The sequence below is a fragment of the Polyodon spathula genome, unplaced genomic scaffold (genome assembly GCF_017654505.1).
Source record: "Polyodon spathula isolate WHYD16114869_AA unplaced genomic scaffold, ASM1765450v1 scaffolds_825, whole genome shotgun sequence".
Classification (NCBI taxonomy): Eukaryota; Metazoa; Chordata; class Actinopteri; order Acipenseriformes; family Polyodontidae; genus Polyodon; species Polyodon spathula.
Window position 1 is genome coordinate 525511 of NW_024472312.1, and position 24490 is coordinate 550000.

The 24490-nt window shown below is 41.6% G+C and overlaps 1 protein-coding gene across 1 annotated transcript; it reads right to left on the bottom strand.

Moving 5' to 3' along the window:
• Window positions 1-83: 83 nt before the first annotated feature.
• On the bottom strand, window positions 84-18542 carry LOC121309027 (rho guanine nucleotide exchange factor 25-like; the record flags this gene model as incomplete). The annotated part of the gene is made up of 15 exons (XM_041241874.1): window positions 84-518; window positions 1259-1423; window positions 2573-2790; window positions 3896-4076; window positions 4443-4634; window positions 5400-5477; window positions 6171-6221; window positions 6330-6422; window positions 7782-7871; window positions 10886-10955; window positions 11608-11711; window positions 12181-12247; window positions 12987-13111; window positions 17965-18075; window positions 18213-18542. Coding segments are annotated over 15 exons (2001 nt in total), but the record flags the coding sequence as incomplete, so codon positions are not given.
• Window positions 18543-24490: the final 5948 nt, after the last annotated feature.

Genomic DNA, 24490 nt, shown 5'->3' on the forward strand with positions numbered 1-24490 from the left:
TCATATATATAAGACTTTCTGAAAGATGTATAAGCGTGGGTTGAGTACTCCAAATCCAGAAAAATATGAGAACAAAATACAGACTCTTTCCCAAAAGTTTAGACCCACCACCACATGCAGCTGAAAGCGCTGTCCTTCATCTTGAAAGATCTGGTGGTGATGTGAGCGCTGACAGTTCCTTCTGTGTGAGCTTCTGATTACTCAGACAGACAGATGCTGCTTCCTCTTCGTCAGTTGGACCGTCTGGATCACAGATAAGACACTGAAAGTTTTTTTTTTTTTTTTTTCAAACAGTTGTGCGGCTGTTCATGCTTAAGAAGCTTCAAATTCTTTAGGGGTTTCCTCTCCCTTGTCACAGTGATCAGGAGGGGAGGAAACGGAGTCTGTAGAGTTTATAGCTCGTCCTCATCCAATTTAGCCAGGCTGGCAGTACGAAGGTGCAGGGGGGAATCTGAGCTGCTGTGGTTTTGGTCTCTGGTTGATGAAGTTGAACTTCTGCTGGTGCCTTCACTCGGTTTCTGCGTGGAGCAAAGGAGGTCTATTAGAAACATGCATGACATCAAACATCTCAATTATCACTGAAACAAACTTTACAGTCGATGCCACCATCGACGTCGTGAAACTCATGTAGGCATTTGTTGGGTCCTCGGTCTGCTTGAGTATCTTATACAGCAGTTGAACACCCCATTGCTTCTGTATTAGAACACACCATTGTTTTGTATCAGAACATCCCATTGCTTCTGTATTAGAACACCCCATTGCTTCTGTATTACAACACCCCATTGCTTCTGTATCAGAACACCCCATTGCTTCTGTATCAGAACACCCCATTGCTTCTGTATCAGAACACCCCATTGCTTCTGTATCAGAACACCCCATTGCTTCTGTATCAGAACACCCCATTGCTTCTGTATTAGAACACCCCATTGCTTCTGTATCAGAACACCCCATTGCTTCTGTATTAGAACACCCCATTGCTTCTGTATCAGAGCACCCCATTGCTTCTGTATTAGAACACCCCATTGCTTCTGTAGTTTTGATTTGCTGTGCATGTGAAATCAAAATCACTGTCTCTACAAATCTTAGGAAATAGTCAAATTAGTGATTGTCTTCATTTTAACCCATGACTTTAAAACATGCAATGTATTTAAAACAGTAAGAGAAAAGGAACCACAAATATCTGCCGATTGCACCTGCAGTGCCATTGTCCCTCAAGCAGTGAACAGGAGGGTTTGGTCAGCCCGGGGTCGGCGCTCACCTGCGTGCTGCGTGGGGACGACTGTGACAGCCCGTTGGAAACGGATTCGCTCTGCGCGCTGCAGGGGCTCCCAGGCGCCTCAGAGAACTCCAGGCGGACGTGCGCAGGAGACAGCATGCAGAGACTTGGGTTCGAGTCTACGGCTATGTGTCTCACTTGCGGAGACTGAGCAGACAGAAAACAAAAAACAACAAGAACGTCAATAGGAAAATTAAATGTTTTTCGTTCAGCAGGGTCACGCAGCCATGTTTCCTGCTCTGCCCGTAACACCAGCCAGCCTAAGTGAAAACTTAAAAGGAAATACATTTTACCCCACAATTTCAGATTCAACTAGCGTTGCTTAATTTCACCATCAAACTGTGTTCTGGAAAATAAGTTCTGGGAAAACGCAACATCCCACAAACTTTGATCGGTAAAGTGTGACACTTGACTATAAACAGGGAATTGTGGGTTATCAAGTTTTCCAGGCACACCCATCAAACAAAGTATGTATCTCTCAGCCTGAGCCTAGGCGTGACATTTTATAAAAAGGCTAAATATTTAGACATGGGTGTCCAATCACGGTCCTGGAGGGCCATTCCACTCCAGCGTTAACAGCTAAAATGTGATCAATGAACTGCTTCAATGGTCTGGATGCAGGTTTAATTGGATTCAAATAAAGAATTTTAGAACAGGGCTGGAATAAAGACCAGGAGTGGAAGGGTCAACTTTGAACCTGTTTTAGACCAAATTCTGGGGAGGTGTTTCCTCCAGTCTGGTTTGTTGAAGATGCAAAAACCATGTGGGAAAGATAATTCCAGGGCAGATGTTGAGGGCATGCACTGGAAGAGCTGTGTGACCCTAACCCCCTCATGGTGAGGATGTTTGCAAAGATTCCCATTCTGACAGTCTCGTTTTTGATCATTGTAAAGCAGGGCTGTCAAACTCCAGTCTGGTTTTCATTCAAACTTAAATTCTCAACCGATCTGATTATTTGTTCAATTGCACATATTTCATATTTGTCAAGGTCTTTTACAGTTTGAAAAAATGCCCTTGATTCGCGACCTACAAAACATCTTGAGGCCTGGCGAGAAGTGCTAAATCTGTCCAATTAATCCGGTAATTAGACTAATTAAGTAGCTGAGAACTTGAGTGGAACGAAAGCCAGAAAACACTGCAGCCCTCCACAAACTGAGATTGACACCTCTGTTTTTTTTTTTTTAAATCTTGTTTCAAAGGCTTTCCACCAGCCATCCGTGGTCCACCTAAGCTGAAATGACCTTCTCAGAGTTCTGATTTCTTTTCTAAACGAGACCTTGTTTTGTGTGCCGTTACCTTGTGTGTTAGCCCGCGGTCCTGGCTGTTGTGGCAGGGCATGTAGAGCGAGGGCAGGGAGGCGTTGTAGGAGCGCAGGCTGGGCAGCTTGTTGCGGTCGATGGAGGCTGAGGAATGGGGTCTGAGGTTGGACGAAGCTGCTAGGGGAGCCCTCATCGCTCTGCCCAGGCTGTTTGACTTGTTCTCCCGGCGCTGGTACTCAATTGGGGACTGCAATGCTAATGGGATGGAATAGGGGAGCAGAAGCATTATAATGGAGGGATAGAAACAGGGGTTGTGCTGTATGGCATTTTATTAGGTGACACAGGTGCACGTTATACAAGGGGTGTAATTTACGTCTGCCAAATCATGAAATTACAGTATATTGAAAAACTGTTCTCAAGCACATAAGCTGTACAATAATTTAGAGATGGTCATGTATAAAGATCAGCAGTTAAGCGAAGGTAAAGTTTAGTAAATGCATAGTATAATCATTGGGAAAGCAAGGCAAACAGCAAAATACTATATATAAAAAAAAAAAACCTACTGCAAGAGAAGCTTGCTGCAGAAGCTCCTAAAGACATCTCTGTTTGAATTGTATTTGGGGTGTTTTACTCTGAAACTGGTCGTGATGTTTTTGTTACAGTGAAGGGTGGCATTGTGTGCTGCTTCCCGGCAGGCTGGCACAGGATCAGGCGGTGGGCAGAAACCCACTCAGATCCTGGAAGAGGAAGCCTGTTCTTGCATGTGATTGAGCTCAGAGTGCTTTCCATAATGGAGATACAATCTGGGCTGGGGCTGGCACGTCTCACAGAATGAGGGAAATGAAAGTAGCTGCGGTTCCACAGCCTCAAAGCTAACATAAATATGTCTAGCCCATGCTGAAAATAACATCCGAGTAGGTCTTAAGAACACAGGAAAAGTTTTGGAACGAGAGAAGATCATTCAGCCCATCAAAACTGGTCCCTTCTTAGCACGCCATTCTCCCCTTCTACTTTACCTTCACCTGCAAAATTATATGCAAAACAGCTTGGCGCTGTCACCAATAACCCCCTACTGCTGCAAGTAGATGAATGGGCATTTGGCTTTGAAACTGTCTACCAACCATGTATCAGAGACTTAGTCAAACAAACGTTTTGATGAGTGTCTTCAGTGTACTGGGTTACAAAGTGGGAGAAAGGGTGAGGCCCAGCTAAAACTACATTTTGGTGAATGTGTGTAAGTCATTTATTTCTGGGGGTTTCATTGAATCACACCGTAGGTCAGGGAAATAACGCAGGTTATAAAGCTGTATCTTTTTGTTTAACTTCGGAATGGATTTGAGGTGTTAGTGCACTTCGTTACCGTTGAGAAAGTTGCGCTGTGTCTCCAGTATCTGCCCCACGTCGCACACCCAGGCCTGCCTGATTTCGGGACTTGCCCCCTGGAGGACGTACCGCACCGTGTTCCCGTCAGCGCCCCGGGACGTCAGTGCAAACTTGCAAGGGTCGCTGTCCACGCAGTCCTCAAAACCCAGACAGCTCACCTACAGGACACACACACACACACACACACACACACACACACACACACACACATTGAATTTGCTACTCGTATAGTTTTCCGCATAGAAACATTAGTTTCTTTTGTACTTGTATACAAGTAATAGTAATTATGCATAACACTGTATATATCAGTTTTTATTTAAACTTTACGAACAAAGTTTCGAATAAAAAAAGTTACCAAGCCCTAAACACACAAGAACTCTATGTGAGCAAAATAGTTCGAGATTTTAGACATGGGTGGACTGAAGTCAAATTTAAAGTGTTCATCAGGTGCCACAGTGTACAGGTAGCAAGCTCCTAGTGAAACCAGGAGGGGAGTCTTATTTTCATCGCCAGTTCAATGCTACCTTGATGCTGCTCTTGAAGATTAACCCGGGCAGCGAGAAGCCCTTCTTCTTGTCGATTGGCTCGCTGAAGATGACAAGCTGCTCAAAGAGGAAGACCCGCCTCTCTCTGGCACGTGACAGGAAGGAGCAGTCCTGCTCCGTCACGGTGAACGTGTCCTGCTGTAACAGCTTTCCCTGCGCCGTGATCTTTCCCTGGGGAGTTAGGAGAGAAGGCAGACTTTTAACATTGTGCCTCTAATTACTGTGCATTTACATAGTAGTTACTTAGTCGGTAGATGTGCACTAATCCATAATTGCAATGCGATTATGCATAGTTGCAATGTACTTAATGTGTAAATCTTGTAGCACCGTATAACCCAAACTCTAAACCTAACCCTATCCCTAACCCTAACCATTATCTAATACAATTGTGTACTTGCATATATTGTGCAAAAAAGATGTACACAATAAGTGCATTGCACCTATGCATAATAACATTGTAATTGTGTGTAAGTACACATTGGTTTGCTAAGTAACTACTATGTAAATACACAGTAATTGGAGACACTAACTGTGGGATCCTTCAAGAAGCTGCTTGATGAGATTTTGGGATCAATAAGCTACTAACAACCAAACGAGCAAGATGGGCCGAATGGCCTCCTCTCGTTTGTAAACTTTCTTATGTTCTTATGTTCTAGTCTTACTAATATAAGATATGGGAAAGACTGCAGTACACACACAATAGCTGACAACAGTGCCGGAACGAATATTCTTTCAAATTGTAATCAATATTTAAGTTTGAGTTAACTGGAAAACAAAAATATAATTTGTACCATATTACAGTAAAACAAACACTGTATCCTATCACGTGACGCCCTCAAAAAAGGAGAAAATGTGTCTTATTGATTCCAGACCTCACTTGTGCATTGGTAAAGTAATGTCCCTTTTTATAAAGGTGCTGATAGACCAGGAGCTCACCTCGAATCCCTGCAAGCGACCCACGTTCATCATGTCATTGCATCGCTTCGGCACGAAACACATCACCTGCACCGCTTTCTGAAGAGGAATTAAAAGAATGAGGACGTGCAAAATACAGCCGCCACTTCACCTGTTCTATGGCTCACTTGCTTCGAAATCTCTTTCTCCGTGTAGCCTGTGTCATTGTATAGTGGTATTTTGTCTTCTCTTGTTATAGCGCTAGTGCTTTCATTGCAATTCCAGTTCAATCTGATCAGCAGACAGCCAGGAAGCCTCGCACACAGCAATGCAGTTCTCCAACGCGTTCGGCTTATTTCTACTTTTGCAAGCCGCGTAGAAAATGCTCTCTAACTAAACAGAACGGTGACCACTTCAAAGCTTTACTGATAAAAACAATATAGAACAACCGCTGTCCTGTACGGCACACTACCAGAGGAAAGCCCCAATGAAATGAAGCGAGTATTTGAATTCCTCTAGGTCGCATTACACCTGTTATTTGAGTCCTCTTTATAGTTACATAAACGTACTGTATATACATTGTTAAGGCACTCACAGGCCAGTCTATCTTGGCAAGGGCTCTATATCAGTGAAACCCCTATCCATGGCAACATTGATTCTGCAGTGTTTAAGACATGTGCTCTTAAGTCTGGATGTTTGATTGAATAGCGCCATAGAACAGGGAAATAACAAGGGTCATATAGCAGCGCTGTATTATTTTGATTAAATGCAGCTGTATTTGAAGCCTTCCTCTTTTATAAAAGGTGGATTTACCTCTAATTGCGTGGTGTCCCTCTCTGCTTTGGTATAATACTTTAGAAAGTCCTGAATGTGAAAACAAAGGAGAGGCATTAGGGCTCGATGATCTGAAATGCAAACGTCGGGACGGCAGCAGAAACGGAGACGAAGAAAGCGTGAAGGCGGCGCACTCACTCTGAGCAGCAGCTGGTACTTCATGATTCTCTGAACCGGTTTGATGAGGAGATCGTTCAGCTGCAGCCTGTGTTCCAGCTGCTGTCTCATCTCCTGAAAATCAGAGCAAACTGAACAGGAAAACTTTGAAAAGAAAAACACTTTGTTATAACTAACAGCCATGCTCATTACAGCTAGCTTGTTTTGTTTTTTCCCCCCATTTATTTATTGCAGTTTATTTTATCATCGTTTTTCCTACAGTTTTTAATAGATTTTTTTTACTGTGAGCGCCATCTTTTATCAGCGTCAAGCTTCAGTATGGTGATTAGCATCAGGGGATGCGCTACATATTAAAAGATTATGGGCAAAGCTGTTTCTTCAATTCGTCATTGGCGGAAATAAATCTTAAAACATGCCCAGTACATAATAAAAAGCAGCAATGGACAAGCTGGGTTTATAGGTCCTGTCCTTCAGCAAGCTGCAAAAGAAAACCTCAAACCAAACATAATTACATTTACTGAAAAGTTTCCTGGCTGCATAACCAAGAGACACTGTGCGGTATTATCTGCATCCTGCTGTCTCACTTACTTTCTCAAATTCCCTGCATTAACATTTTGGAAAGCAGAATCGTATTTATTTCAAAACTGATGCTGAAAAAAAAATATCCTTTTGGCAGCTTCACAGCGACAGTGTGCAGAAGTGCTACTTTGCTAATAGCCAAGATAAACCCAATACAAACTGAAATGTCTAAATAAGGCGATTTTAAGCCTGCTAGATTGGGTTACAGTAATGTTAATACTAGCGTGTTACCCTGAACTCAAAGTGGCAAAGCATGGATTTGGAACCAATATTGCAATGTCCTTCTATGACATGGTTTTGTATCCCGATAGATTATCAGTGTATTCATTCTAAAGGTGCAGTCAGCAATCGATTTCTAATCGAATATGGGACAGGTAATAATCAATAAAAATCAATGTACTTTATTATTTAAAAAAAAAAAGGATTCTTCACTAAAGCACATTACGATGCATATTAATATAACAGACAGAGCTGCCCAAGCCTGGACTATACAAAATAGTCAATATTGCGTCAATACAAGCAATTACAAGCAGGGTGTGTGTGTGTGGGGGGGGGGGGGGGTTCCTGTTTATCAATCCCAATTCCTATGCCAGTTCCTTTGTAGGAATTTGACCAGATGTTTTAGATATTGCGGTGATGGTTCAACTGCTTTCATCTGAAGCCAATTCACAAGACTTACAAACAGCGACTTCAATGCAAGGCATGTGTTGCCGCTGTGACAAGCACGCTCTAACAGAATGCTGCTGATTGCAATTGTGATCGATGATGTGTTGGAATGGATTAAAAGGGAATGGGAATTGGGAATTGATTTTAAAAAGGAATTGGAAATGGAATTAAAACAGAACCCCGATTACAGTGCGAAGGAGCTGCATTAAGTAATTTACAAGTACTTACTTCGAAGTAGGTCTCGATATACTCGGAGACAATGTGCTCGGATTTGGGTTTGTTTTGACAGTAAACCACGTACATGTGCAGCCTGCGCTCCTACAATAGAATCAAATGCACAAGATCAAAGGAGAACAAGCCTGTCTCAGTGCTCATCTAGAGAAGGAATCTCTTGAATTCTCATGACCATCTGACACGGACCACCCCCTCCACTGCCACCCCCCTCTGTGCAGCCTTTTGAAGTTCCTATATTATGGCTTGGGAGCCAAATCTCCACTCCGCACATTGAGATAAATGTGAGACTGAAACACAGGACGGAATCAAGTCATAGGCAACCCTTTCCTAACTTTGTAAACAGATGTGAGCTGTAGCGTTTCGGAATTCCGCATGAACAAAAACTCGGAGATTATATCAAAATACATCTTTATTTTGTATTCTTTATTCATTGACTATAAATGTTAAAAGATAAAAAGAAGAACATGTTTAGATCTCAAGCATCAGTTCTCTATGTTTAACGTACATATTGCACATTCCCAGTGATATTTCTTTCCAATACAATTCTTCAATTAAATACCGTACTATATTCTCAATGGACCACAATTTCAATCTTCCAAAATGTAGCTCTACAAAGAACATTTAACTGATGAAACAGTTGCCAATAATCATTTTAACATTAATAAATACAGATGTCAGTTTAGAATATTATAATGTGTCCAATATATTTTAAATTAAATAACTTGCACCAGCTATCACAACCTAATTTGAAATGTATATTCCCTAATTTCAAAAACCTTCACTTATTTATACAGCTAAAGGCGTGTGCAGGTAAACATTCAGAATAGCTGCCCGGTATTTAAAAGAAAAAAAAAACAGATCTTCTGATCTAAAGAGCAAGCTTGCAATTATATACCATTTTAATTGATATAGTTTGATAACCACATTAGAATTCTTTCATGTCATGACCTCAATGACATTCTAATGGTCTCTAGAGAAACGACTTCAGGTCCGATTCCTCATTCATGTCAACAAGCATTGCGATAGTTAAAGTATAGACTTAATTTTTTTCTTTTTTTTTAAAGATCGCTGGCCTTTCTTCCTGCACTGACTTTTTCAATACCAAAAAGTTTAAATTAAAAGGTTTGCAGCTTCAGCTATCGTTTTAATGGCTATTTTATGGTGCCTGCAGTCATTCTAAATGATTCTGGGTTGGGCTGCTCCTACATATCATTTTTCTCTATACAGTTCTTTAGAGACTGAATACCCCTTCTCATTTCATTTCAATTATACGCCAATGCGACTTTTCAACTTCGCCTCAACTATTCTACCTGTCCAGATCTGGCCAAACCTTGTGCATCACCTACAATTTTAGGATTGAGACATCATTTAAAAAAAAAAAAAAAAAATATAAACATAATTTAGATATTTTATTTAATATGTAATCCAAGAAACTACAAAATGATATCGCAAAAGTCTACCGGAATAGAACCACAGCACTTCATGTTAGATTTTGAAATGTAATGTATGAAATTCAATATGTTAACATAACATTATTCAGCAGGTTTTATTTAACGTTATGAAGCAAAATTAGATAGGATGATGCAAACCTCTTGTCCATAGCTGTACATACAGAATGGAGGTGATGTCTTGCTAGTTTTATCACTATAATATTTTATAAAAGATACTGTTACAACAGGAATTACAAACAAACTCATTACACGTCAGAGAGGTTCAGTTATCACTCAAAGCTGCTTATTAACCTCTATCTTAAAGTGAAAACTTTGCAGTGGGGCAGAATCTTAGAAACTCTTTCAAACTGAATTGATGCATGTGTGTTAGGAAGCGTTGGGTTGCGTATCAGCTGAGGCAGCTTTGATCTCGTGTATTTCTTGTGAGTTGTTTACTCAGCGTTCTTCCGCTCTGAAGCATCCACTGTGAAAACCAAAGGCAGATCCAGTACAAGCCCAGGACACCAGATAAGAGCTGTAGAGCTTCTCACTGGGCTTGATTAGGAGATTAACCCTTTACCGTCAGGACACAGAAGGTTCTTTATGTTTTAAAAGGTGCAGTGGCCAAAAAAACAGGTTTGGAACTATATTTAAGAAGTATTTTTTCCCCCAGCTTTATAAAACCGTGTGTTAATGCTTGGTTTGATCAGTGTGTGATCTCTTTAAGAAAAATCACAATTTGAAAAATCAAGTATTCTGGTAAGCAAATGATTTGCGTCTAGTGTGGCAGTCCTTTCCGATCTGCTTGATTTTCTGTTTGTTTTCCATTTCATTTCCTGAGCTATAGCGGAGCTGGAAGGTGCGCCCCTCCTATTACTGCATGTAGCAGCAGCATAGACGTTGAGGAAGCATGCACAGCGATCAGGTGTTCAGGGGTTAAAAGTAGTGGAGCTAATTAATGTCATCATAAGGCTGTACACAACTTGATCAGCTTAGATTTATGGAGTTGTTGATTGGTACTTGACAGACCACAGCTTACTGAGTTAATGATGATCGTTGAAAATCACGACAATACTGTAAAGAGGCTGTTTGAATGCAATTATAAAGCCATTTGCAGTAATTGCATTTTCAAACACTTTAGCGGAATGATGTTCACAACACTGTTTCCAAAGCTACAGCTGCACCAGTTTGGTCTGCTGCTCGGTCCTGATGACTAGAGGCAGTACGAATCTGCGGGGAACGGGATTCCTCGGGAATCGCTGCGTTCACAGGCTCCCGCGGCATTCGCGGTCTTCCACAGATCTCCATATTCTGCAGCTACATCGTGATCAAATGATCATAAACAGACTGCTAAAGGGACCGGAAATACATCACTTGCTCGGTTCTAGTTTTGTCTCCTTCAAAACGAGTTAACAGTCGAGACTTTGAAAATGCGAGCCGAGAAGAAGTCTCATGTGATGCGTTTGTTTGACAATTTCTAAAGATTTTACTTACAAAAATGCTTGCTATATTAAATTGGAAGTACTTAACCCATAAATTGTTTGATATGATTAAGCTTACTTGGTTTAAATTTTTATGAGCCGTTATTAATACAAATACTATGTTAGATGCTCTGCAGAACGCTGTGCAGATTTTCCTGCAGATCTGGACTCTCTACGGGTGACTTACATGCTTTATGAAAAGCCCTGCGAGTCGCTCAGGTTCCTCCATGCACTTCTCCAACTCTCCCAAGAAGTAACTGATGAGAAAAGGACACAAGCAGCCCATTAAGCTCTGTTTTGTAACCTAGCCCGCCAGAATATGTGTTCTTATCAGTAGCATAAACATCATCAAGTAAAACTAAAGAAAACTCAACAGGCATCTTATCTGACAGTCGTTTAAAAACAACACTCATCAATTCTCTATCAGATTACCGTGTTTCTTAAGCACTGGCCAATGCTTGAGTGAAAACCCTGGGAATGTACAGTTGTGGCCAAACGCTTTGCACCACCCAGAATTTTAAGATTGAGGCACAAAATATACAAACATAATTTAGCTCTTTTATTTAACATCATGTAATCAAAGAAACTACAAAAGGATATTGCAAAAGTCGACCGGAAGCCATATAGTAGTCCAGTATTTCATGTCACATTTATTCAATTTTTGTCAGTTTTTTGTTTAGTATATGGAAAACTACAAAGCAGTATGTCATTCAATATGTTAACGTAACATTATTCAGCAAAATTAGTTCATTATATAGGGTGATGCAAAGCATTTGGCCTTTTTGCAGGACGTCAGTCGTATATATAAATATGATTCTATTGAAGAGATGATAGGCACATCCCATAGAGTGAGTCCATGATTCCCTAACTAACTGGGTGCAGAGGAAGGGCCCTTGGGATAAGGCTTACTCTTTGTGCCAGTCGTAGATCTGGTGTATGTTCCCAAACACAATCTTATCCTTTCCCTTCATGTCATCCGGGACTCCCTTCATATTCATGGTGGCCATGTACCCCTAGGGCAAAAGAGGGGCTCGTTATCAATCCTTCTTCATGTGTTAAATACATTTGCATTTAAAGTACAGGGTGGTTATAGTCAGTTGCATGCGATGCAATGAATGTACTGCAGTCCGCAATAGCAGAAGATACAATGCAATAGATTACAATGCAAATGTATTTTTATATAGCGCCCTTCACGCCATGGCATTCCAGAACGCTGTTAAAAATGAAAAAAACAAAACCAGACAGCTCACGAGTACAACACACTCCAGCGACAACCGATTATGTAAAAGAACATTCGAAAAAGGATGTTTTCAACTCAGACTTCAGATAATCCACTGTTACAAGCTGCTGAATGAGTTCCACAAACGTGAATATCTTGAGAAAGCAGTCTGGCAGCTGCGTTCTGGACAAACTGAAGCTTTCTAAGTTTAGTGACAGGTACAGGAACACACAAGCAAGGGGGAAGGTTATACAAACTCTCACCTCCACGATGAGGCCCAGATCACCAACATACATCTTCTCTGTCTCTATGAGCTCCTTGAGAACGTACCTAGACAAGACAAAGTACAAAACAAAGAAATCAAGAATGTCTTCGTCAGTGCTCATCCTTAACGTCAAACTCCACATTAAGTACCCCGGTAAAACCTGAAAGCGAAGTAGAAAACCATGTCTTCATTATGACTGTTACCGTTAGCAGAAACGTCGGTCTACTTGACTCGATTTGATCGCCCTGTACTGCATGTCACTGTGCTGCTTTTATAAGAGCATTAGGATTATATAATCCCCGGTAACACTTTACATTAAGTGTCTCTAATAACTCTGTACTTACATAGCAGATAATTACTAAATGCATGTGTACTTACACACAATTACAATGTTATGTATCGTTACAATGTACTTAATGTGTAGATCTTTTTGCATGATATAACCCTATCCCTAATCGTAACCCTAACCCCTTTCTAATACAACTGTGTACTTGTATATATTGTGCAAACACATTGACATATTAAGTCCATTGTAACTGCATAATAACATTGTAATTATGTGTAAGTATACATGTATTTACTAAGTAACTACTACGTAAATACACAGTCATTGTAGACACAATGTAAAATGTTACCGAATTCCCCCAGTATAGCGATCACTTCTGTTTATCCAGAGATAACCACAGATGCAATCCAGGGCGATTCTCTCAGTGCTGTAAAATGCTCTAAAAGCATGCTTCCAGTAGTATGGGGCTCTCTTGCAGTGTTGCATGCTGTCTGGTCTCTGATTGGAGCATCGCTTACATGCTCTTCTCTAAGGCACTCCTCCTTTCCTCCTCACTGTCCAGCGTGGTTGATGACTGGCAGGAGACATCGTCCAATAAGACGGAGCCATCTGGATCTTCCTGGGGACAGGAGCACTGAGTATCCTGTCGGAAACACAAAGACAATCACATACTGTGCTGCCCGAAGCAGTGGTGGACCACATCCAGACCCTGTGTGGGTTCAGTCATGAGTCATGAAATTCAACTGTCAAACAATTTACTCAGTATTTAATCATAATATTTCTCATTACAAGTTAAGTTCTACAAGACTGCTGAAGAACGGTTTTTCCGCTTGCATTTTCACAGACCATCAAAAGAAACGCTACAAAACACAGATGTCAGACGTATTTTTATTCAGTGGCAACTCAATCCAAGGTCAAGGTCAATGACATCATCAAGAGGCTCCAGAAGATCATGGCCTTTTAAGGAAGAGTTCTATTGTCAAAAAAATGGATCCGATTTCCCTTCTGCATTGCATACTTCATATCCAATACCCACGCCAACAAACTCAAAAGGACGAAGTAAGACCCAACCTTTCCTTGCCTTAGGGCTGATTCAATCAAAAATGACTGTGCAGTTTTCAAAACTGTTTATATCCCTGTTGGAAAAGCAATCAATTTTTCTTTTCTTCTCAATCAAAACATTCAACGTGTGCATGGCGGAGAACGAGAGATTTATTAATGGTCTCATTTGTAATTTGTAGCTTTTGCCCTTGGATTCAGTTTGAATTATGGATCACATGTATAGCAGTGGAAAATGTATTAGAACACCCCATTGCTCCTGTTCGATTTGCTGTGCACAGTAAATCAGACCTCTGTAACTGAAAATGGTAACAAATAGGCAAATTAGTCATTGCAATTCATTTAAAAAAGTAAGAGAAAATGAACACATAGCAAATGGTGAAACATATGAGACTTTTTAGATGTTGTTTATTATGCTTAATTAAAGCACAATGTGTTCACACACGAGTGCCTATTGTTTCTATATCACTGATTACTGACTGAAAATTGAAATTCTCCCCCCCAGAGGTTATCATGCAGGTAGATATATAAAGGATATCAATGACTAACCTTGACTAACCTAATAGTTGTGCACACTGCTGTACTTATTTTTAAAAAGTACCATATAACAAAACAAACGACAGCTGTAATAAGCTTGTTTTTGGGGGTATTTTATGCAGTGTTAAAATGAAACAGTTACGATTTGTTATTCTGCACTGTTTAAAAGCAATCATTCATTACAGAGAAAGGGTTTTAATTTCAAAGCTGTCGGGCTGCCTTTCTCAAGACGCTTCGAAATATATCTCTTGCTGGAAATGCTAATATTGCCAAGAGAATGTTCTTTGCAGGAATCTGCCTGGGCTGTATTTTTTCCCCCTCTGAATAAAGTCTTGTTAGTGATTCCAGTGATTATATTTCTATGTGCCTGGTTCCTGCCAGAAACATTGAAACTACTTTTTTTTTTACTCTAAAAAACACACACTTCATTGGAATCAGAATAAAGACAGGCAGTTTAAATGTACTTTTTCAGGCGCTTTCTCTGGTAACAGTCTCCAGTGGTAGGACATTATTAATCACTTATTTCAGGTGTTTGTATTTTGATCTTGGAGCATAGTTTAAAAAGTAAGCATTACATTTGCAGGGTGATTGCTTCTATCTTATGAACAGTACTGCAATGATTCAAAACTAAAGTAATACACTGTCCTTCGATAATTTGATTAAAAAAAATGTACATTTACAGCACTATCTTCTCTGTGCTTCATAACCAATATGGCAACGCCCTAATTTAGATTTAATCCAGCTGAAACAGCAAAATGCTCACGGCGATTTGGAGTAAATAACTGAGAGTCCAGCTAGCTCAAAGACTGCATGAGGACACGAGGTAAGAATGTTTCCCCAGACTTTAAAGCCCTGGTTTATTTCAGTATTTGACATGCCCAGAAAAGCAGACAGGATTTCCCCCAGAGATCCTTGCCCAGTCCTGCTGCAGCTCTCAGCAAAACAGAATCATAACGAGATGCATGCATCGCAGAAACCCACCAGCAGCACGTCTGAAAATCCAGCGTGTTGCCATAGCGATCAGGGATTAGAGAGCCAGAACATTGCAGAGTGCTTATGGATGTGTGATGTTAAAAATAATTTCACTGAGGGGCTGATAAAGTGTGGTGTGTGCTTTTTTCATTATTATCCCATTTGCTGATTTGCTTTGCATTTGTTCCCATGTGAAATGCACACATATGCCTCATGAGATGGCTTTTACAGCATTGTATTATAGAAAGGGAGAGAGATAGAGAGAGAGAGAGAGAGAGAGAGAGAGAGAGAGAGAGAGAGAGAGAGAGAGAGAGAGAGAGAGAGAGAGAGAGGGAGAGAGAGAGAGAGAGAGAGAGAGAGAGAGAGAGAGAGAGAGAGAGAGAGAGAGAGAGAGAGAGAGAGAGAGAGAGAGAGAATAATAGATGGCAGTGTATTATGCAGCTGTAATTCCATCAAGGGGGATCTTCCCCAATCAGATCCACACAATGGAATATATATATATATATAATTTGTTTTACTCTGGCAGGCAGAAGCCCTGCTGCTGTGAATAGTGTGTGGAATGTAAGGTTGGCAGGGATGGGGTTAAATCTGTCCCTGCCAGCAATCACACTTAATTGGAGAATGGCCACCTGTATAAAAGTGGGAGAAAGCCTTTGTTTGGGGGAAGGGAGTTTGGGGTGTGTGTAACCCATGAGTAACCTGTGTGTAACCTGAAGTGAACTTTATAGTGAAGGTGCTTGATTTTTCACATCATTCACAGGCCAAAAAAGAAACCTTACAGGCACCCACGCGCCATTTCATAAAACCCATCGGATCAGCTATTGAGCTGATGCGTAAAACACCATTAGGAGGACAGGAAAGAAGGAAAAGGGTCCGCAATGCCAAGTTCAACAGTTCAGGGCCAACCTGAGAACTTGGGTGGACTGAAATGACGCTGCTCAGTTAATTGTGCATGTTTCATTTAGAATCTGGAACCCACTAAGCTTGGCAGACGGTCTCTTGCCTGGCCCCTTCCTGTTTTTAGAGTATTGCCAAGGAGTAAAAACTTTTTGCCACAGCTGTAGTCCTTTCTGCCTAAACCATTATTACTAACTATTTCCTGCAACAATTGCTTTCTCGAGTGGGGAAGCATTTCAGTGTTGCACCGTGCAGAGCGCAACACAAATATGCTTCCCCACCTTGCTATTAGATGAGGTTTTCCACTTCAGAAGCATGGCAATAATAATGTGAGCGGAAACACAATAAAGAATCACACAGCTAAGAAATTCTTGCCCTTGTCAGACCCAGTTAATATAATGAATCCATGGCAGGCTCCTTTAAAATTATTTACTACACACTGATGGCTCCCAGATGTGGACTGTAGCACTGGCAAACTGAACAGGAAAGATCCAAAGGGCTTTTTTTGTGGGGGGAACATTTTTTAATGAAACTACTCTTATTATAGAAGCTGAGGTCATAATTTAACAAAATGTATTATTAGCAGAGTAAGGAAAGCAGCTTGACTTAGAAGGAGCTGAAGGGTTAGATGCCCTACTGAAGGGCTAGCCAATTTAAAAATACCTTTTGTATTCTCTTGAAAATGTCTTGTAAGGTTTATATTTATGTTCTTTGTAGAACCTGTTGAGTAAAAGTTACAGTCAGTCTTGGCTGGACTAGAGTTGGAATAAGACCGTTGAAAGTGGATTAAGCCGTTTGGTTGATGTAAAAAAACTGGAGTCTGTCATTCATTGATGGGTTCCTAAATCAAGTTGCAGATTCCATAATTTTAAAATAACCAATGTTGTTTTGGTTTTCTTTGATTGCTGTCCAGTTCCAGTGGTTTGATTTCATATGCACAACAAATCAAAACTACAGAAGCAATGGGGTGTTCTGATACAGAAGCAATGGGGTGCTCTGATACAGAAGCAATGGGGTGTTCTGATACAGAAGCAATGGGGTGCTCTAATACAGAAGCAATGGGGTGCTCTAAAGCAATGGGGTGTTCTGATACAGAAGCAATGGGGTGCTCTAATACAGAAGCAATGGGGTGCTCTAATACAGAAGCAATGGGGTGCTCTAATACAGAAGCAATGGGGTGATCTAATACAGAAGCAATGTAGTATAGATACTAATAAAGTGCTGAAGTAGGCAGGCAGTGTGAAGCCTCTATAAGGATATACTGGCGGTATGTTATATATCAGTCTGTCCCGGAGGCCGTTTTTTGGATGGCTCCGAGTTTATTTCCAGGCTGTATTTAATCCGTCAAGGACAGAAAGCGTTCAGTAAACGGTCTGAGGAGGGGGCGCCACCCATGCTTCAGAATGTGCTGACCCTGCTGCTTCTAGACTGCATAATCCTGGGGGTTGCATGTAATCCATCAGTGATTAACTGGCAGACCTGACTTACCAAATTCATGTGATTGTGTGTGTGTGAGTGTGTGTGTGTGTGTGTGTGTGTGTGTGTGTGTGTGTGTGTGTGTGTGTGTGTGTGTGTGTGGTGTGTGTGTCTGTATGTGTGTGCGTGTGTGTGTAAGTGGCGGGGGGAGGTGTTTGTGTATGCCTTGTTTTTACATGCCAATGTCATTGTGTATTGTAAAATTTGTAAATACAGTTTTTCATTTGTAGAGATCTTTTGTGTGGCATATGTGTGGCACTGTAGGTATGCCATAGTAAAAGCATAGTCAAGTGTAATAAAGTATAACGAAAGCCCAAAGGTAAACACTGCAAGGTATGGTAAATGTATAGTGTAACCAGGGGAAAAGCAACGGGGAAACTGCAAAATTACTGTCTACCTTGTCAAGGGGATCTACAACACCCCCCACCCTACAGATTAAATGCATATCTACCAAAAACCGCTCCGTAATCTCTGACAGTTTTGTGTCTCATAATTATGGCTTCAGTGTTGGCAAAACCACCAGTAAAGCATCACCTAGATCTCTGCGGTTCTTACCATGATCTGGGAGTCTGTCCCCTCCCCCTGCAGCAGGTCAGACAGATAGCTCTGCTGGTGGACGTTCTCAGATTCAGAAATGCTACAGCTCACTAGGCCATCTCTCCATTCCTACCAGAAACAAACAACGCTCCGGTTAGCAAAGCGTTCGTTTAGTGACATCAAGGTAACACTGCGAATGGGATGCAGGAGCCACCACGGAAAGCCAAGCCTTGCTTGAACACACTTCAAGAGTAAAGTTTGCTCACCGGCTCCTTGTTGCTGGATGGCTGGATGCCTGCGTTCTCCTCCTGCCTCCTGGTCCCCCCCAGGTCTGTGCTCTTTCTCTCCTCCTCCAGGCTCTTCCTCTTGGGCTTGATCTCCAGCCTGCGTACCTGCCGCTCCACCTTGGCTGCCCCTCCGGTGCTCAGCCTGCGCACGGGGTTGGTGAGCCACTTCTTGATCGTGCTGACGGAACGGCGTGAGCTGGGGGAGCTGGGGGCCGAGCTGCTGGAGGGCTGTGGCTGGGTGGAGGCGACCGAGGTGGAGAGGCTACCATCACTGCCAGCCACTGAGTAGGACTCTGCAAGGGAAAAATGAAAGAAGGATTACAGCCATGCATTCACATCATTGATTCTGTTCAATCACAGAGAGGCGATAGCAGAATCAGGGGCAATGTGGCAGCCCTAGACTGGAGGGTCTACAACCCTTTCTCTTAGGGGGTGAGGGAGCAGTTCAGTCTCCATGCCTCAAGCCTGCCCTGGACTGGAGGGAGCACCCTTTCTCTTAGGGGGTGAGGGCGCAGTTCAGTCTCCATGCCTCAAGCCTGCCCTGGACTGGAGGGAGCACCCTTTCTCTTAGGGGGTGAGGGAGCAGTTCAGTCTCCATGCCTCAAGCCTGCCCTGGACTGGAGGGAGCACCCTTTCTCTTAGGGGGTGAGGGCGCAGTTCAGTCTCCATGCCTCAAGCCTGCCCTGGACTGGAGGGAGCACCCTTTCTCTTAGGGGGTGAGGGAGCAGTTCAGTCTCCATGCCTCAAGCCTGCCCTGGACTGGAAGGAAAACCTTTAAGGACATAATGATCCCAACAGTGCTGCTCCCCATTCAGAACATGATTAGCATTCTCTGAGCCTTGATGTGTCCCTGTGCATTAGAAACCATCTTTACTGCTGCTTGGATTTCTGACAAAAAAATGGTTGAAAGGTAGCAAATTCAAGTCAAGTCACGAGGTACTGAAAGCACTTGAGCTCCATTTCACCTTGCTAGGTTTGAAATCCGGTGTTGAATTTATAAGATGAATGCTGAGGAATTTTTCGAAGACTTCTAATAAATGTGAAAAGCGATAATAAGTTATTATGTATAATGGGTTTTGCTGCATGCAGGGATTTCACTTTTAATAACAGATAAACCCCACTGCTTTATGCTTCATTAAAAAGCAGCACTACAGAGTGTGAACTATACAGGGGGCTAAAGTAGAATCAGTAATGTGATTATGTAATGGTTTGCAGCTATTGCAGATTTGTTGTTTGTTCTTAAAACCCCTTACTTGTAGAATATGTTTGATAATACAACAATTTAATAACGCTGACGCTAAGCCTATTTGTCATATTTTCCTGGTTTTAAGGTCATTGACTTTAAAAACGCTGCTTCCCTTACAAGGCTATTCATGGTTCTGGCCCTGCCTGTCTGTGTGAGTTACTCCCTATAGATCGTCATATGATGGCCTCTTGGTTATTCCAAGAACTCCACTACGATTTGAGGACTTTTAGTTCTCCAGTTCCCTCACATTGGGACTCACGTCCAAATTGTATCCGGAATGCTGAGTCTGCCAGTATTTTTAAATCTAAGTTCAAAACATATCTCTTTGAGTTGGCCTGTCACCAGAGAGCAATCTGAAGCTCATCTCACTTGAAGCTGCAAACTGTCTACCTCACCTGAATTGATGCTTGGCTAAAGTTTGACAGCAATAAAAAAAAAAAAAAAGTGACAAAAAAAAAACGATGGCAAAAAACTGGCCCAAACCACATAACAAAAACGACAAGCCAAGCTCTGTAAGATCACACTGACAGAAATATTCGAACGCTGCATATTTCCTGACATTGCAACTTGAAGACTTCTTTACCCTGGCAGACACTGTTAAATAGGAAGGGATTTAAATTAGCAGGGATGTCAAAACAGTAACGGTGTTTGGAGGTGAAACAAACCATTACAGAAGGTATGCCTTTCAGTGTCTGGCTTACTGGAAAGGCTCTCCAAGAAGTAATGTTACTCAGCTGGGCAAACTGAGTAGAATACGATTTGTTTAACTGTACCATAGTCCATATCACAAAACTGTGAAAGCCACAGTTTCGTTATGAGAAAAGGAGACACAGTGGAACCACGGACCTTCTTGTGAGTTAGCGGCTGCTGGATCCAAAGAGCCTCCCGCCTCTAATATCCTGTGATGATTGTTGAGGGGGATGGCATGCAGTTTATAAATATTTAAGAGCAAAAAATAAATTAAATGGAAATTAAATCAGTAAATGATTCATGCTTTTGTGCAGCACGACAGCACTTAGAATTACACAAGCTTAACAGCGGGTGGCTGCAAAAGCAATCTTTTCTTTAAAAATAAATCTCTCACGGAACGCTGATTTTGTATTTTTGTTTATTTACGCATCCATTCCACCAAAAAAAAAAACAAGTCCCTTATATTGCTTTCTTGAAGGAACTTTGAGATTCAAAAATCCGATGCATTCTAGTGATGTGTGCTAAACTTGGTGCAGAAGGCTGGTGAAGATCAATGTTACTATATCGCTGTTGTTCTGGCTTGTGGCTGCCAATATGTCAAAGTGGTTGAGGGTTTGAAGCTTGAACTAATGACCCCACCTCCCCCTTCTTTCAGTCTCTTAAATAAATAATCAGCAGTGCTCTGTCTCTGCTCTGTTTTTTCTCTGCCGCAGGAAACCAGGTCACGTACATCCAGAGCCGACAAGCAGCCCTTGACCTCTGACCCTGCTCTCCAGGCAGAGAGCTCATTGGGGACGTGAGATAAACACAACCCGGAGAATCTCCTCAACATTTCAAACCCCTTCTTGACTGATGCACCCGATAGCATTTGCTTAATAAACTCGAAACCTGCTGAATGATGTTTCGTTAACGTATTGAGTTACACACCGCTATGTGGTTTTTCCATACACTTAATGGAAAAACTGACAAAAATCGAAAAATGCGACCCTTCAAAAATGTTTAATACCATCGTATTAGTATGTGTAGAAATCTTTGCATAGCAAGCAGACCACAGTAACGTTATGTAAACTAAAGCACAGTGATCCTGATTGTCAATTCGTTCATACTACTAGGTAAATGACAGCAAAAAAAAAAAGGTAACAAAATGTATCACATAAAAGGCAGGGTATTCTCAAGGTAAAATCCAGTTGTCTCTGGTAACAGAACTGCCATACATGCAGTACATCTCCTGGAATGAAGTGGAAAACTTCTGTGAATAAACTCACTCCCTCTGGAGAATGCAGTCTGCTTCCAGCAGTGTCCAGAGAACTGGCTTCAGCAGTTTCATTTTAATTTTAAGGAAAAAGTGGGTTGGGATCGCTTCCACCAAGACCCACGATTGCTTACCAGGCATCTGTCTGCACAGGCTGCCTGAATACTTTCCACAAAGACACAGAGCTTTGTGGTTTGTTGTATACACACCACAGTGGCGAGTGAACGAATGTTTGATGCATTACATCTATAATAAGTAGTGCTCATTTAGAAATACTAAAAGAAAGAAAATCGACTTTTTCAATGTCTTCACGGTCTGGTGTATTAGTGAGCTGTTTAAATGCTGTTCAGATGTGATCCTCAGGGTTAGGAATTGCTGATCTTATGTCTAGATGTCAGGTCTTCATAGTCATTTTGGCTGATCTGTGTAATACTATAGGTCTAAAATATTAAGCCAGCCATAAAGGGTTTCGTTTTTATAAGGGAACTGCAGGAGACTTGACGTGATGGCACCCGGCCTCACCTTTATGGAGTCGCTTCTATTGACAGGTTTAGGAAAGTTACCTGGCGTTCGTTGACAGGTTTAGAGAACTAAGAGCTTGACCTAATACTTGTTTTGGATGTTCTGACATGTTTAGATGCTTGCCCAAAACTTTGCTTCTTTAAAATAAAATTTGGAAACAATTCCCATTTTTATTTTATTGATGCAGGAAACAGACGGTGTTGTACTGTCAGGGCAGAGTAGAAAGCTGAGTTGTGATTCACTTTCTTTTCAACGCTGAGAGCAGGGGGGTTCCAGAGCTGTCCACTTCAATCCCGGTCTTTGTTCCAAACCTTGTTCTAAATTATATAATTGAACCAATTAAACCTCCATCCAGACCCTACACTGGACAATTTTCCCTGATAAACCTGGAGTTGAAAGACCATCCAGGACTATAACTGCACACCCCTGGCTAAAAAACCAGCACAAAAGTGAAAGAAACTAGCCAGAATGAAATACAATTTTACTACGACTGTCTACTTTTTTCACTATTATTTTACTGTTAAAGATGGTTTGCTCCTTGCCCAGGGTGAACTGTATATGGTAACAGCCATGGACCACCAGGGGAACATCAGAGCTACAAACACCAGACTTACAAACTAAGCAAACGGTCAACCCAACACCCCACTTCCAAGCACTCGACCACGTGTGCAATGCAAGCAGATAGGTGCTCTTACAAGCGTGCTGGTCATGAAGGAGGCAACATTACTGTAGCAATAAATCTATCCAGACAGCAGGGAGGCAGATTTCAAAGCAAATACAGGCAACTTTATGAGGAACAGTTTTAAACAAAGCATAGGTTTTTGGAGGCCTGAGAATGACTGGGCAAGCTGCACGAATTCATTTTGTTTAAAATAAAATAAAAACGCCAACCCATGATTTCCTGAGCATTTAAATCCAACAGTTACACTTTCAAAGGTAACTTAAATACAGCCTCCTTATTTAGTACCTTTTGTAAAGTCTTTAGAACCGTAACAATATGACTATTGCATTCCTGTGATGTATCCTTGTATTATTCGCCTGATTGAGGCTGTAGAGAGCCGGTGCACACATATTAAAACAACGGAAAACTCATTTTCAGAGTTACGGACATTTCAAACTTACGAACAGCCTGCATTCCCAAGAGGTTCTTAACTCTGAGGTTCTATTGCAGTACGAATGGGCAAAGCATCCTGTGGAACACTAAAAAGCCAGCACAGGACAAGTTATTTTAAGGGGATTTATTTACTTGTTTTTGCATCACTAAATTAGCAGCCATGCTAGCTACACCAATCAGCATGCAATCTCCAACAGCAGCGGGATGCTTCAGCTTCCCGTGTGTGCGTCGACAAACAGGACAAACTCTACAGTGCTGGTGAGTTTCTGAGACGAGCGCTTTCCAGATCTGAAGTAAAGCCCACGACGGTTATCGGGTGTTTGTGAGTCAGGAGTTTTTGAAGCCTCTTACTCAGCACTCAGCAATGACAGGGGAGGGGGTCTTTTTGTACACATGTGTGGTTATTAATTCCACATGCCAGTAACTCCCATTAAAACAGGGTCACATTACCGTCACTGAGATCCTGCATCATTTAGGAAGGTCTCTAGGTCTCTCCTGTATAGCGCTTCATAGTCACTAGGATGAGAGCGGACAAGGGAGCTGGCCAGAGTCCAGAACAGAAGGTGGGAAGGACTGTTTTAAATAGAGAGAGCATGGACTTTCCGACCAGATCAAGTAGTAATACGAATCAAAACACAGTGTGACTGTCCTATTAAACAAGATTGCCTTAGATAGGGCAAAGTGTGCTGGCAAGAGTAGTACCTCGATGGGACAAAAGGCGGTCACACTTTACATGAAGTGCCTCTAATTACTGTGGATTGACTTTGTAGTCACTTAGTGTGGTCTGCAGTGCTGAGTAAAGTTGTCTTTTCTATAATAGAGAGGTTCACAGTGTCGAGCTCAATTCTCTTTCCTAGACCTGTACACAGGTCTACAGTGTTGAAAGAAGAGTGCACTAAAGACTATGCACTACAGCATCAAACTCTCAAGCTGTTTTTCAATGTAAAATTGATCCCAATGAAAGAATTCTCCTTTTCCCAGCCATGCTTTCAAATCATTTCTTTTGTTCACACAAAGCCTTCTCTTAGCAGTGCTGTTAAACCTGGGCTATGTCACGCAGTCAGGCTGTCGATTGGCAACCCAGAGTTTGGCTTCCTGGGGCTAGCGGTCAACTTTCATCAGCCTCACTGCCTAGTTATTTACTGTATTACAGTAGTAATCGAGATCTATTGCAAAGGGCCGGGCGTAGTCGTGAAACTTTCTGTATTTATTATTTTTTTCCAGTTTTAAGCACACATAGCTGATTCATAAAAAGATGCTGCAGTAAGGAATTTCTAAATGGTCTTAGGATAGAGGGCCAAGCAGTAGGCAACCAGAAATAGAATTAACGGTTACTATTTTCTGTTTAATATAAGAGTGGTTATTTTAGCCTGAACCTTATAATAAAGACATAGCGCAGAATAGTCAACTCATTTTCTGGACTGCTGTTTTGA